The sequence below is a fragment of the Durio zibethinus genome, chromosome 12 (assembly GCF_047325235.1).
Source record: "Durio zibethinus cultivar Kanyao isolate XHJ-2024 chromosome 12, ASM4732523v1, whole genome shotgun sequence".
NCBI classification, from domain to species: Eukaryota; Viridiplantae; Streptophyta; class Magnoliopsida; order Malvales; family Malvaceae; genus Durio; species Durio zibethinus.
The window spans coordinates 2093327-2108058 of NC_143173.1; the positions used below are offsets into that span (position 1 = coordinate 2093327).

Genomic DNA, 14732 nt, shown 5'->3' on the forward strand with positions numbered 1-14732 from the left:
TAGCATCGAGAACCTAAAAATAATTCAAAAGAAATTTCAGTAAAGTTTAAGATTTATGAGTAAGATGACAATTTACTTATATATAAACTAAAATAGATGTTATATATGCCTCTCCATTTACCATGTGAGTAACAGTATTCAAGATATCTATATTCTCATTAGAAAATTATCTTTTAAGTACTAATAAGATAGTACTTAAAGTTTATTCCACGTTTTTAATTTCAACTTTCAACTTTTGTACCTCTTTCTTATGTTGAATCAATTCAAAATATGAAAGACCATATTATTTAGATGAAGTAGATATTGTACCTATGCAACAAACACACATTTTTCTTTTCAATCTTTTAACTTTTGAATATACATCATCTTTCCATGAACTCCTTTCAGAATTCTGAGTACTAGTTTCGCTCAAACCTTGTTTCATGAATTCCTAAAATTGTAAACAAATATTTTAGTATAAAGAAACTAAACATAAGTAAATGCAAGTAATAACTAAATTAAATACCACAATTTCAGCTGCCTTATCAGTCACAATACTTTCATCTTTATGTGTATGAAAAAAAATATACACCTCAGCACATGATGGTGGAATTCCATTGGCTTCTTGTTTTTACAAATGTATAATATTAATTATTGTAATGACAAAATTGAACATATAAAAAGTAAACTTCATATTCATTTAACTGAGTGGGACAAGAAAAATTGATATATGTACCAAGATTTGAATGATCTTCAAAAATGATTTTGTTCTTGTGCAATGAGGCTCATCAAATTTTGAACGGTTTGTTTTGTTTGTCTCATTTTGTTCCTTTAAACAAATGAATAAGAAAAGATATATTTGTAATTATTATCATAGTGTTCAAACAAAGTAAATCGTATATTTTATAAACATTTACCTTCGCTTTATTAGTCAATCAATGTGCAGTAAAAAATAAGAATTGACTTTTGTCTACTCGAGAATCATCAACATTTGTAGCCATTTCGTTCGGTTCTTGTGTTCATCATAAATTTAGACTTCAATTCGTTTTAGTACCCATGTTTCTTAGTGCCCAAGAATTAATTTTTAAAAATATTTCTTCATCAATGAGCTTATCAGAATTAGATTTGTGAAATTCAAACTTTGACACAATTTAAAAAAGGTAATTGAAAAAAAAATGTCAATATATATTATATGAATTGCTACTATTAACTCGAAACTAAAAGATTATTGTCGTGACATTAGCTAGCAACTAAAACATTATTGCACTGATACCTCTAATGTTTTCCACATTTTTTCCTTCTTAGGATCCTACATTTCATGCCAATTTATATATTAATTGGTGCAAAGCTAGACATTCTCACCATGCTACCAATGAGTCGAGTTAAAGAGCAAGATTCATCACCGATAGGTATAGCATCATCATTGACCTTAACAATAACATACCCCCATTCTTCCAAATCCTAAATATTAGCCATACGTGTAGGACCTCAAGCTTTTTTGTGTTGAACATTTCTTACATAGAAAAATTACATGTAAAGAAAGTAATTAAATTCATTAAAAACTTAAACAAGAACAACATTATAACACATAAAAAATTGTACTAACCTAATATAGTGTTTTTATACCTGAATTATGTCTAACTTGCTCATCTTAATTTTCATTATTTGTAGATTGAGAAATTGGTTCTTGAGATTCCTGCAGAAGCTCATATTGTGAAGCTTCCGGATCTACATACACATGTTATTGTCATATTGTCATGGCATTAGCTAGCAACTAAAACATTATTGTATTGATACCTCTAATGTTTTCCACATTTTTTCTTTCTTAACATCCGACATTTCATGCCAATTTATATATTAATTGGTGCAAAGCTAGACATTCTCACCATCTACCAATGAATCGAGTTAAAGAGCAAGATTCATCACCGCTAGGTATAGCATCATCATTGACCTTAACAATAACATACCCCCCTTCTTCTAAATCCTAAATATCAGCCATACGTGTAGGACCTCAAACTTTTTTATGTTGAACATTTCCTATATAGAAAAATTACATGTAAAGAAAGTAATTAAATTCATTAAAAATTTAAACAAGAACAACATTATAACACATAAAGAATTGTACTAACATAATATAGTGTTTTTATACTTGAATTATGTCCAACTTGCTCATCTTGATCTTCATTATTTGTAGATTGAGAAATTGGTTTTTGAGATTCTTGTATAAACTCATATTGTGAAGCTTCTGAATCTATATACACATGTTGTTCTTCAGATTGTATTTGTAGTTGAGAGCTAGAGGCATGATTTGCCCTAATGATTTTCAATCATCTACGCTTTGCCATCTCAAGTATAATAATACACAAAATATACTAAGTACAATATAACAGAGAACTTGATAGTGGCAAACTATATAAAGCATAATTTAATATATTACATGATCACACAAAATTAAATAATTCAAGCTAGTAACACAAAAACAAAATATTAATGAACTATGTCTTATATTATCACTTATCATGCCATTCACCATTTATCACATATCATCATTAACTTGTTTTAGCCAAACCAAACTCAACACCTAAATTGTTTGAATAGCAACCACCACATGAAGCAAATTCGAAATTTTTAACCAAGTATGAGATTTCAGTGAAAAAATTAAAAAAAAAAAGTCAAATTTCAGTATGGGTTTTCTTTTCCAAATTACATTATTAAAATGTAGTTTTCTAAAAGTTTGATTTTGCAATCTAACTACAATGACATAGCATGATTTTTTTTTTTTTTAACTTTTGAGTTTTATAAACCAAATAATTCAAATGAGAATATTCGTTATAAGAAAAAAAATGGAAAGGAATTTTGTTTTCTCTAAGATACAAAGAATCTCTGCTTTGATTCCAAAATCTTGATTTAAAAAAAAAAAAAAACTTCAATTCTAACGTCAGCAATCTCCTATTGGAGGAATCTATTACCAAAGCCCTATCACCTGCATTTAATTTAGTTGAGACTTGAGAGTGCTGCATTAAAATTGGCTGGAATATTTGAAGATCCCTGGTGCATTTTAAGATATAATTATTTTTTTTAATATGAGATTGTCTAAGTTTGAATTCGGATAATTGGAATCAAGATCATACGTATACGTATTTAAATTAATTTTTTAAATTGCTGATTAAGTATGAATAAATATTTATTTATTTGTTCATCAATAATAGATCCTATAATACAATTACTTAATTTGTGAGGCAGCAACTCAATCAAGTTGCCTGGGCAATTGAAACCCTATACTTTATTTGCAACCCTTTTAACATACATCTCGAGAAAACAAAATTTTCAATGAAAGGTATTTTGACATACCATAATTTAAGAAATATTCATTTATATAAAATTAACAGTGAAAATGACATATATATATATTTATTTATATATAGATGCAACCTTTGGTGATTAGTTTAATCCCAGTGAACAGAAGAACAAGCCAAAGGGCATGGCTTCTCACGGAGCTTGCAGTCACTCAATGTCTCAAAGTCTAAAACCAGTAAGTTAAATTGTTTGAATACTGTGTTTTTTAAGCATAATTTATGTCACCATTGATGTCATAACCTCAATTTATTAAGCAAAAGGTTGACATAAAACCATAGTTATGCCTCGGCAGATTGTGACAGCCCCTTTGGTGGGTTCTCCATGGCTTCAATCACAGAGTCGGATGGCCTCTTCGCAGACCGAAGAATCTAAAGTTTATAACACTTGACAAGTTATATAAGGCCACAGATTTCTATATATGCATTGACGACTCGCCACGGAGTGTGATTATTCAACTAAATTGTAACAGCAACAGGAAATTGACAACCAATGCTTCAACTTCAATTATTCAATAAGTTACTAAAATCCGAACTCAAAATTTAATTTAGTTGGTTTATTCTCATACTGCATGGACTTCTTTTGTTAAAAAAATTACGTATAAACCCAAGACTGATAAGAGCATTATTGGTGATAATTACCTTGATATGAATGATTTCATGACAATAAATGAGTTGAAGAATCTTCATTTTCTGAATAATAGAGATGAAGGTAAAGTTAAAAACATCACTTTATAACCAAGTCGCCGCGGCATGTCATTTTCCAGTTAACATAGACAGTAAGCAAATATATTAAGTAACAGGAAGCAGAACCAATCATTTATATATGCAATGCAGATTCAACCATCACTGCTAGTTACTGGACAATTTTAAATATGTCACCTTGATAAAAAAAAAAAAAAAATCAAACGGTTTAAGATTTTAGTAAAAATTATATATAAATTTAGTAAAATAAAAAAAAATTTACGTTTTACGTATCAATTCAAATTGTGGTATAATAATTTTCATATTTTACATTTGTTAAACATGAAATAGAAAAATAAAAATAAATAAATTGCCAAATCTGTCAGATCTAACTGATTACATGTGCCTCTGGAATATGAATTACCAAATGAATAAAACTGTTAAGTAATTAGCATAGGGGGAAAAGTCTGGTTAACAATTCTTAAGCATTCTTCTTCACCTGTTAGAGTCAGATGGTGTGTAACTGTCACTTGAAGAGAAGTCAACGATAGCTTGAAGGCGCCTGCAAAAAAATCCATTTGCCACCCTATGATCTGTAAGACTTGTGGCTGATTTAAACCATTAAACCAGTAAATGCAATAACCTTAAGTGCAAGAGAGTGGAAAGCATTTATTAATTCTTAAACTTGTTGAAATATTTTCAACTCCCCTAATGCCTTTCAGAACATTTGATAATTATGATATTCTCCAAATGAACTATAGTTCAGATGACATGAGCTCTACTGTACTTGGAAGGTGGCCACGAATGATCCATATCACTTACAATTCTCTTTCTTACAATTAATCAATCATGCACAATCAAAATTTATGTAATCATTATTTAAAAATATGAGTTTTACACAATTTTTTTATAAATCCAGATAATATTAAATTATAATTGATTAATTATTCTTTCCCGAAATAGAGACATAATGCCTTCTTCGCATGTAAAGAAGGTAAGTAGAGAAGCTGAGTTAGGGGGTAGATTAGGAAATTAAAAGAAGAGAAGTTAATAAAAGAATCAAACAAGATGTGGGAATTTTTTGGTAGTTTCGGACGTTAGATTCTTGGTCTTGGACTTTAATTTATGGTTTTCTATTTTAAAGCTTTCTTGTGGATATGGGTTGGGCCCTAATGAGGATTGAGGAACAACAACTGATAATCAGCAATTAAAAGATTATCCAAATAGTATTCCTCTTCTTTTCCTTTTTCCTTCTAATAATGCAGTAATTGAAAATTGAAATGCGTGGAATAAACTTCTTCGACAATTGAAGTCTTGCCATTATTGCAAAATTTCCTCTTGAAAATCTCATATAAAATGTTCAAAAGATGGATAAATTTTATGGATTAAAAAAAAAAAAAAAAACTCCTCAAAATCCAAACAGTTCTATTGTTTTACTTTGAATTAAAGCTTCTCAAAGGCAAAACTTAAGAAATGGGTACATATGAGGCTACAAGATAATCAATATATCATAAATTATAAAATTATTAAATTATAATTCATGTGATGCACGAAATAATTTTATTTATTTAATATAAATATATATAAATTAATTTTTTTTCAAAATTATATTCAAATCTTTAAAACTCATAATATATATAAAATTTATATATATTGACTTGTAATTAAAAAAATAAACTTTATAAAAACAGTAAAAAAAATTTAAGTCTTTCCTTTGGATATTTTTATTTATAATAATATTTATACACTTATAAAATTATATCAAATAAAAATAAATTACCCTTTTTAAAAATAAAAATATATATTATTAATGATAAATTAAATAATAAAAGAAGAATTAATACACTTCCACTTTAGTAATCTTGACTAAATTATTATATAAAATATTAGAAAATATGCGAAAAAAAGAAAAAATAAAGTGAAAAAAAATTATTTTTTCATAAGAATAAAACTGTAATAATAATAAAATATATCTTAAAAAAATTTATAAACAAAATAAAAACAAATTGCAATAGTAATAGAATATACTTTAGAAAAAAGTTACTAAAAAAATAAAAAAAATGTATAACACATTTAATTTGTAGTTTTAAATTTGTAGAAGGTTTCTTTAGTGGCAATTAAGATTAAATAGATAAATTTTAAATTAATTTTGTAAAATTTAAGATTGATATAATAAGTGATCAAGATAATATTAAATTTTTTGTATTTATTTGAAATATAAATTTGATAATTAGAGATCAAATGAATATAATCATTTTGATATTCTTATTATTTAAAGATTTAAGATGAAAATTTTTTGAATTTTCAAAATCTTACATAAAATTACTTGAATTTTTAATGCATTACTTAAATTTTTTAATAAGATAATTTTTTTAAAAATCAAAATAAAAAAGATTATTAAAAGATTTGAATAAATTTAATCTTTGTATTTTCTAAACATATTTGAAATTTTTTTATAATTAAATAATTTTTTAAATAAGGTTATTTGGTAAACAACTAAAATTATTTATTAAAAAATAAAATCCATATTTCATATTTTTAATTTTAGAATATATATCTGTAAATTGATTTGATTTTCAATTATAATTTGAATAAATTTAAAATTATCTAATTTATAATTAAAAAATTATCTTAGTTTTAAAAAAAACTATCATATGTATCATTTAAAAAAGTTATCCACGTAGATATCTATGTGATAAATTTGTTTATGTATATTATTATATAATATATATATATATATGGCAAAACCTAAGAAATGGGTACAATTCCTTTTAAAATTGTAATGGATTCAAATAAAACTCAGTTAGTCATATCGCAAATTATATAATGCTTAAGATAATCAATATAGTTCTTAAGAAATTTATAAGAGAAGCACAAGAAATCTAGAGTTCAACTATTATTTTCCGATCAAAAACTTAAATCAAGTGTGATTAGCTAGAGGCCAAAATGTTTCTTTAAAAAAGACAAAATGTTTCAATATTTTATATCACCCAAAAAAAAAATCGAACTAATTAGTTGGAATTATCATGTTTTTATATATGCTTTGCATTTTCAACACAATTTTTTTTATTATGATTAAATAAGTAAAATTCACATAAATTTTTATTATGATTAATTGATATTTTCTTGAAGTTTCATTGGAACCAGGAAAAATAAACAATTTTTCTTTTGTTTTAAGAAAGAGAGAAAGATGAACAAAATCATTTGGGGAAAAAGGCTCATTTTCCAACATCCACATTGAATGGCACTGAATATGATGCTTCACACAACTGCCTTTATTTCCTCGTCCTTTTGACTTGCCCACAAGCTTCTTCTGTTTGAAAATGATTTACGCGAAGATTTATATAAATGAAATTTGTTGAGTTTTTTATTAAAAATAAATAAATAAAATTAAAAATTAAAATTGATAGATTGAAAAATTTTATAATATAAATTAAGTATATGAAATTTGAAAAAAAAATTAATAAATTTTTATATATTTATTAAATAAATATTTTTAGTAAAAATATTGATAAATTTTCATTATTAAATAAATATCGATCAAATTTAAATTATAAATAATTTTTTAAGTAAATTTTTTATATATTATCGATTTTCATATTGAATTTTATTAATTTATAGATTTGAATTTTTTATTTATTTATTTTTAATAAAAAATTTCACAAATTTCATTTATAAAATTTAATGTAAGTTTTGTCCCTTATATTTCTAGTTACACCAATTAAATGTGCTGCCTACTTTTATATTCTTGGGAGAACATGGGCAACTTTTGCAAATGTCTTTATAATTTTTTTTTACCAAAATTGAAATTCAAAATCTTAAAACTTTTTTAAAAGAAAATTCTTAGAAATAATTTAGATTCTGCTAACGAATTTCTAAAATTAATTTTTCGATTTCTACTTGTAAATTTTCACAATAAAGCATTTCAGAATTAATAAATAATTTAATTCAAAAACATGAAATTTTGCTTACATTACTACACATTTTACATAAAAATTTACATCAAACCATACCTATTCCAAAGTATTGCTATTTCCATGACCGTTTATGCAAAAGCAAGTTACCTTTGTCTTATTTAACTAATGACACACAATCCCTTCCTCACAAGGAAAAACAACAAAAAATGCAAAATTAGCCAAAACAAGTGTGGAAATAACATAATTCGATAATTACACAATTAAAGAATTTTGGCACTAGAATTTTTTTAATAAAATCTTAGAAACTATATCTTGCGATAATCTTGATGATGATAATGATGATAACAACCAAGGAGATGATGATCAAGGGCATTGTGGATTGTTCCCCGGCCCTCCATAGTAGAAATATGTGCCCCATTCATTGTCGTAGGAGCTCTTGATATTGTAACAATTTGTATTCTCAGCTAGGGTTGATATGTCATGGACGGAACTCAAGCTATTATCGGCATCAACAACCTCCAGGTTCCGAAAATAGCTTGATTTTCTGAAACCGTCTTCGGCGAAGTGACCGGAGCCCATCTGCGTCGATGTATGCTTGCTGTTGGCCCTTGAGTTCACCACCTCACCACCCCATTCTACCATGGTGGCATGGTCTGCTAGGTGAGTAAATAGCTCAGCTGGCCAATAACCTACAAGGGTATTGTCACCAAATCCCATCCACCAATTTCCTTGCTTCGGATCCTAAAATTGAAAGGACAGGAAATTAATTACTTCAACTTATACCTGAAATATATAAATTTAATTGCAATATTAATTGTTAAATTAAAATTGTAAAAAAAAATTAGAATAAATATTAACTATAAATAGTTATTTACCTTCCAAATAAGGATGGTAATGTCATATTGATTTGCAGCATATTGTGAGACAGGAGAAATGGCAGCCCCAATGGCAATTCTATTATTTGTTTGGACAAAGCCTGAACATAGAAGGTTGTAACATCCAGTTGCTTGATAGGAATCAGCCTGTAAGAAATTAAAAAAAAAAAAAAAAAGAACAAATAATGTAATTAATATAACTGCACAAATAATTCCAACAAATGTATTAATCTCTTTTCCAAAAAAAAAAAAAAAAAACAAACAAACAAACAAAATTTCAGAAGTACTACATGCTAACAATGATATATCTCTTAGTCCTAATTGATGTATAAAGCGTCACAAAAATTTAAGATTTATCTCAATTAATTCAAGTGGTTACCCTTAAAATATGACATTAATAGATTTGGGATTTAATCTCATCACCTATAATCTTTTTATTATTATTTTTTTAAATTGCGACATCTTTTGTATAAAAAAAAAAAACCACCCACAAAAAGAAACTTGAAAAAAAAATCAACCCACCATGTATAATAGATATTCCAATCTTCTTAGCATATAAATGCTCAACATAATGAATAAGAATATTAATTAATGTTCACTCCATTTTATGAAAGTAATAACTTACATAAAATCTTGAATCTACTTAATAAATAAATGCCAAATTCCATCAAATAAATGAAGTTGTCTTTAACTTCAGACATATAAAAAAAAGTTGTTCAGAAGCATAAATCAAGCAATCAACGTTTTCTCTCAAGATAGTTATGAACAGTGCTAAAAAGTGAAGTACTAACAGTTTAATTTTGATTAATGTTCTTTTTATCTGCTTTTCCTTGAAGCCAACCAACCTTTACATTCTTGTACAATAATTTTTTTTTATTACGATATATAAAAACAATTTAAAGTAAAAAAAAAAATGTTTGGAAGAATGTCCTGCCCACAAAAGTTAATTTAAAGATTCTGCAACAATAATGGAGCTTTTGTTGGTTGGTTTCATTTAATTATTTTTGCATGGCTTTTTTTTTTTTATTTGGTTTTTATTGAACTTTAGCTTTAAGAATGGTTAACTAACCAACTTTAAGTAAGTATTCGAATTTTTTAGGTTAAAAATATCGTAATCTAAAGATAAAAAAATCTATTAAAATTTACTTTTAAAAGTGATTTTATGAATGGACTAAAATAAATACTAAACTTTAATCATTTAGTCTTTTAGCAAACAAGCCTTTTCATTTGAGAACACTTTTTGATTAAACATTCTTACAAATTAATTATTTCATGAGCTGCAAACAAATTAAATCAATAATGCAAGATGCCTATGATTCAACACATTTTCCTTGCATCTTTGAAACCCTTTTCTTTTAAGAAAAGTTTAAAAAAAAATACCCATATGCATAACATGTCTGAATGACATTTTAAAAAATCATTATTGTTTGATCATTAAGTTTTCACAAACATAGTTCCCTATAATTAATCTGTTAACTTAGTTTCAAACAATTATTTATAATTTGTATAAAGTTTTGAGTTCAAATTCAAGCGATTTGTTTACTTTGAAATTCGCATTTATAACAAAACAACAACCCTAGATCAAGGTGACTTTAAAATTATGAACATGCATATTGCATCAAGATCTAACCACATGTATGCATGCACATGAATAATTGCATATCTTTTTTCTTGCATATCATTGATATAACAATTAATTATTGTTGGCCATTTGATCAGCCATAAAAATATATAATGACTAGTCAAAATTTTAATTTTAATGTAAACTTATAGAAAACTTACCGTCCAATATGTGAATAATCTTGGCCTGCTGTCACCATAAAGCTCCGGACTGACCTGACTAGTAGAATCATCAAAACTTCAAAGACTCTAATATCAATTTTTTTTCCATTTTAGTTATAAATAAAATATTATTATTGCATGTTGAATTGAGTATTTATATTTAACAAACGATTTATTTTTTCGACTAGTGCTTAATTTAAATAATTATTATTTATATAAGCATATATCCATCACATATTGATATTTAAAAATCATAAAATTTTAATTTTATAAAATTTTTTAATTTTAATATTAAATATATTAAAATTAAAACTTATTTTAACTTCGTAAAAGTTAATTTTGCCAAACAATTTAGGATGGAGGGAGTAGAATTATATATCCACATTTAAAGCAGAATTTTAAATTGAATAAATAAAAATAATAATTATTGTTTATTATTATGCAATTGAAGGAAGGGAATTTAGAAAAAAAAAAAAAAAAAGTGTGGGATTATGTGCTTGTATGGACAGCAAATGGAAGGAGTACCTGCCATCCAGCTTCTATACTGTTGAGATCAGGGCCGTCGAATGATCCCGAAAGAATCCAAATCTGTGATAGGCTGAACTCGTTGACCTCTTGGACTGATGGGTCCCACACGTTTATAGTTGCCTTTGCCCCAAAGACCTCTTGGGATGTTCCAGTATATGCAATCGCATGCTGAAGATGTGCGCATGCATCAGTCACCATCCAATTCTGACTAGTTTTTTACTTTTTATGCACAAATTGAGTTATCAAAGGAGAAAAATACTACTCCCAAGAATTTAAGTTTATGGAAATATCACAATTTCATGGAGCCCTTTTAAGGGGGAAAAGAATTAATTTTTTTAAAATTTTGAATTAATCTTATCAAAAGTTAATTTTGAAAAATTTTCGTATTTTTTTTAAATTTGTTTTTATATTATTTTTTTATGATAACAAAACTTTAATTTAAATTAAATTTAATGTAAGAAAACTTGCGTACTTCGTGTCCGTTGCCGCCGCCGACGTCCGGCGCATCGGCACGGCGAGTAGGGTTGATCAATCCGCGTTGTTTCTTGCCAAAGTCAAACAAAGACTTGGCTCTCAAAACATCATGCAATGTGCTCCGCCGTATGGGAACCGTTCCCTTCGGACATGTTGTCCCATTCCTATGCCACATTTGCCATGCACCCTTAGTTGCTGCCTCATTAGTCCTTGAATCCCTTGCCTCTTCTTGTTTCAACTTTTTCACCTTTGGCATCTCTGCTGGAACTCTCTGTTACATTATTAAACATAAAGTTAACTAATTTTTTAATGAAAGAAGACTCAAATTTTGGTAAAATTTAAGCCTTGTTTACTAATTAATTAGGCCCCAGGCCCCCATTTGAACGTATGGTCCACGTTAGGAGTGTAATTTAGTTTAATTGAATTAATATATAAAAAAATAAAATTTGAATTCAATTTAAAATTTATTATTTGAAATTAAATTTGAATTAAATTAGGTTTTAATTTTTAAGTTTGAATTGACTCTAAATAAAAAGAAGTTATTTAAATTCGTTCTATTAAATTCGTTTAATAAAAATGATTTTAATGTTTATATTTGATTTTAAATTCAATTATATATATAGGTAAAATAATAATTTTTTAATTAAAATAATAAAAATATATTAAAATTTAATTAAACTTATAAACTATTCGAGTTATATTCTAAAATGCTCAAACTTTTTATTAGATAAGTCAAGTTGCTCGAATTTAAGTTTTATTTAATCATAATCAAATCAAATTTAAATTTTATTCTAATTAAATTTAAATAATTTATAAATATTAATGTATTATTTATGCTTGATGAAGTAAATCTCACTGCGTTGTGAATGTCATATACGATTGAACTTTTAAAGGTCCAGTCAATAGAACAACGTTCACGGCAGGACGAGAGTATACACCACGCATACAAAGGAAGTTTAGAAAAACAAAAATTTTAAGTCATGTTTAGTAAAAAATAATAAAATGGTTTTGATATTTATATTAAAAAAATAAAAACTTTAAATCAATCCCATTTTTGACAAAGATTGAGAGAAAAAATAAAAGAGAAAAAGGGAGAAATATAGGTTTTGATATTTTTACCTGAATCTTGTGATTTTTCAAAAGAGGATGATCTAAAGCTGGTTGTTTTCTTTTATGGACACAATCTATTATATCTCCATCTGGGCTCTGAAAATATCAAACAACAACACCAAAACAAGAAACTTCGTGAGAAATATGGGAGAAAATTATTATTAACATGTAGCTAGGGCAATGGTTTTTGCAAGTGACTGACTGAGAAAGAAGTATTTATATATACCTCAATGGTCATGAGAGCAGGCTTGTTAATCTTTTCCAAGTGTTTTTGAATTCTTTCAAGCCTCAAGCTACTCACTGGCCTATACTTTGTGTAATTTAGGCCTGAAACAAGATCGAATTTCGCGACAAAGAGGAAAGAGAGAAGAAGAAGATGATGAAGATGAAGATGAAGATGAAGACGAAGACGAAAACAGAATGAAATTCCTCTCTTCTTGGCAACAATGTTAAAAGCCATTATTTCATTCAGTGCCAAAGGATAAACAAAAAAAAAAAAAAAGTGAAGGGGATGCTATCAAATCATACCAAGAAAAAAAAAGGCAATAGCTGAAAACAACAAGACTTTCTTCCTACAACAAGAGACACAACACAAGAAAAGAAAGGAAGAAAATGACAAAAAAAAATTTTTCTTCTGTCTCTCTATCTTTAATGGGGAGAGAAGGGAGGTGGGCGAAGGGGTGAATTAACCATAAACTGTGAACACAGGCAAAGCCTGCAGGCCACCTTCCTCTTTCACTATCAAAATCATGATTGTCTGCTTTGGATTCATATAATGAATAAATATATTTACATTTTTATTGATAACCCCATTTTTTATTGCCCATAATTTGCACCAAAAGCAAAGAAACAAGAAAAAGAGGAAGAGACTTGAAGGCACTAATAAAACCCAGACCTACCCAACTAAGCAGGTCCCCTTTTTTTATTGCTGTACTCCTTCAATGTTTGTATCTACCACCATATACTTCGCCATTAATATTTTTTCTTGTCCTTTTTCATTTATTTTTTTTGCTCTTTTATTTACATAAATTCTTATATGTACACACCCAACCTTATGGTTGCTGCTCTTTTGCTTTTCTTTACTTCTCAGCCTCCCCAATATTTCCTTTGTTTGTACCTTCTTTTGAACTCCAAGTAGCACCCAATTGGCACCTAACTATGGGTATAATGTATCCAAATTTGACTATGAAATGTTACCATCTTCCCCTCATCTGTACCTCAAATTTAATGAACATTTTTCGAACATTCCTTTGCATAACAAACTTTTTTTTTTGTTACCTTCATATAAATGTTATTGAAATTTTAACGCATCAACTTCAACTTTCTTCTGATCGAATGATAAATCAACCGAATAGAAAAATATCCGTTATCTTTGTGAATATTAAAATGTTTGGTAATCTGTAAATATGTTGCATGTAATAAAATAAAGTTTGAAGTTTCAAATTATGATGAACATCTTTATATTGTCTAATTTATTGAAAGTGTTAGATTTCATAATAATAATAATAATAATAATAATAATAATAATAATAATAATAATCAGGCAAAATGATTAAAAAAATCCCTGAATTAAATTAATAATTATTTAAATCCTTAATATTTTTAATTTTGTAATCAAGTAAACTCTTAAATATCTATTTTTACCAATTAAGCTCTTATTAAATGAAAAATGCTAATAAAAGATTTAATGCCGAATTAATCACAATAAAATATTAAAATTTTAAATAATTATTAAATTTTTGTTAGAAGGTTTTTAATCATTTCCTTTATAACTAGTAGTATCTCGAGTTAATTTGCAATTTGAGGTGTGGTGATGAAACCCAAGGAAAACAAAAAAGAGTGTTGTTTGTTGAAATTTTAACAGATTGGGGAGGCTTCTACGCTTGTAATTTCTTCCAAATTTAATTTAATTTTCTTTGGTGTTATGAAATAGAAGCAATCGATCCCTTGAAGTGTGCTATAGAACACTCATATCCATGTGGGAATGGCATTAATGGAAAGAAAACAACGATACAAAAATATTTAATATT

At 26.9% G+C, this 14732-nt stretch overlaps 1 protein-coding gene across 1 annotated transcript; it reads right to left on the bottom strand.

Moving 5' to 3' along the window:
* Nucleotides 1–7959: 7959 nt before the first annotated feature.
* On the bottom strand, nucleotides 7960–14061 carry LOC111297397 (protein neprosin-like). Its single transcript, XM_022892149.2, has 7 exons — nucleotides 12929–14061; nucleotides 12712–12798; nucleotides 11591–11863; nucleotides 11116–11286; nucleotides 10591–10644; nucleotides 8809–8955; nucleotides 7960–8674 (listed from the first exon to the last, which is right to left on the bottom strand). The coding sequence occupies exons 1-7, from the start codon at nucleotides 13160–13162 to the stop codon at nucleotides 8297–8299; spliced, it is 1344 nt and encodes a 447-aa protein (XP_022747884.2). The 5' UTR covers nucleotides 13163–14061; the 3' UTR covers nucleotides 7960–8296.
* Between the last annotated feature and the right edge of the window lie 671 nt (nucleotides 14062–14732).

What these genes read in the sequence shown, in the direction of transcription:
- LOC111297397 (XM_022892149.2), bottom strand. Translation starts at nt 13,162, where the DNA reads ATGGCTTTTAACATTGTTGCCAAGAAGAGAGGAATTTCATTCTGTTTT. An exon ending in TGAAAAATCACAAGATTCAG is followed by an intron (nt 11,864 to 12,711) that starts GTAAAAATATCA and finishes ATAATGTAACAG; the next exon opens with AGAGTTCCAGCAGAGATGCC. An exon ending in TTACCATCCTTATTTGGAAG is followed by an intron (nt 8,675 to 8,808) that starts GTAAATAACTAT and finishes TTTCAATTTTAG; the next exon opens with GATCCGAAGCAAGGAAATTG.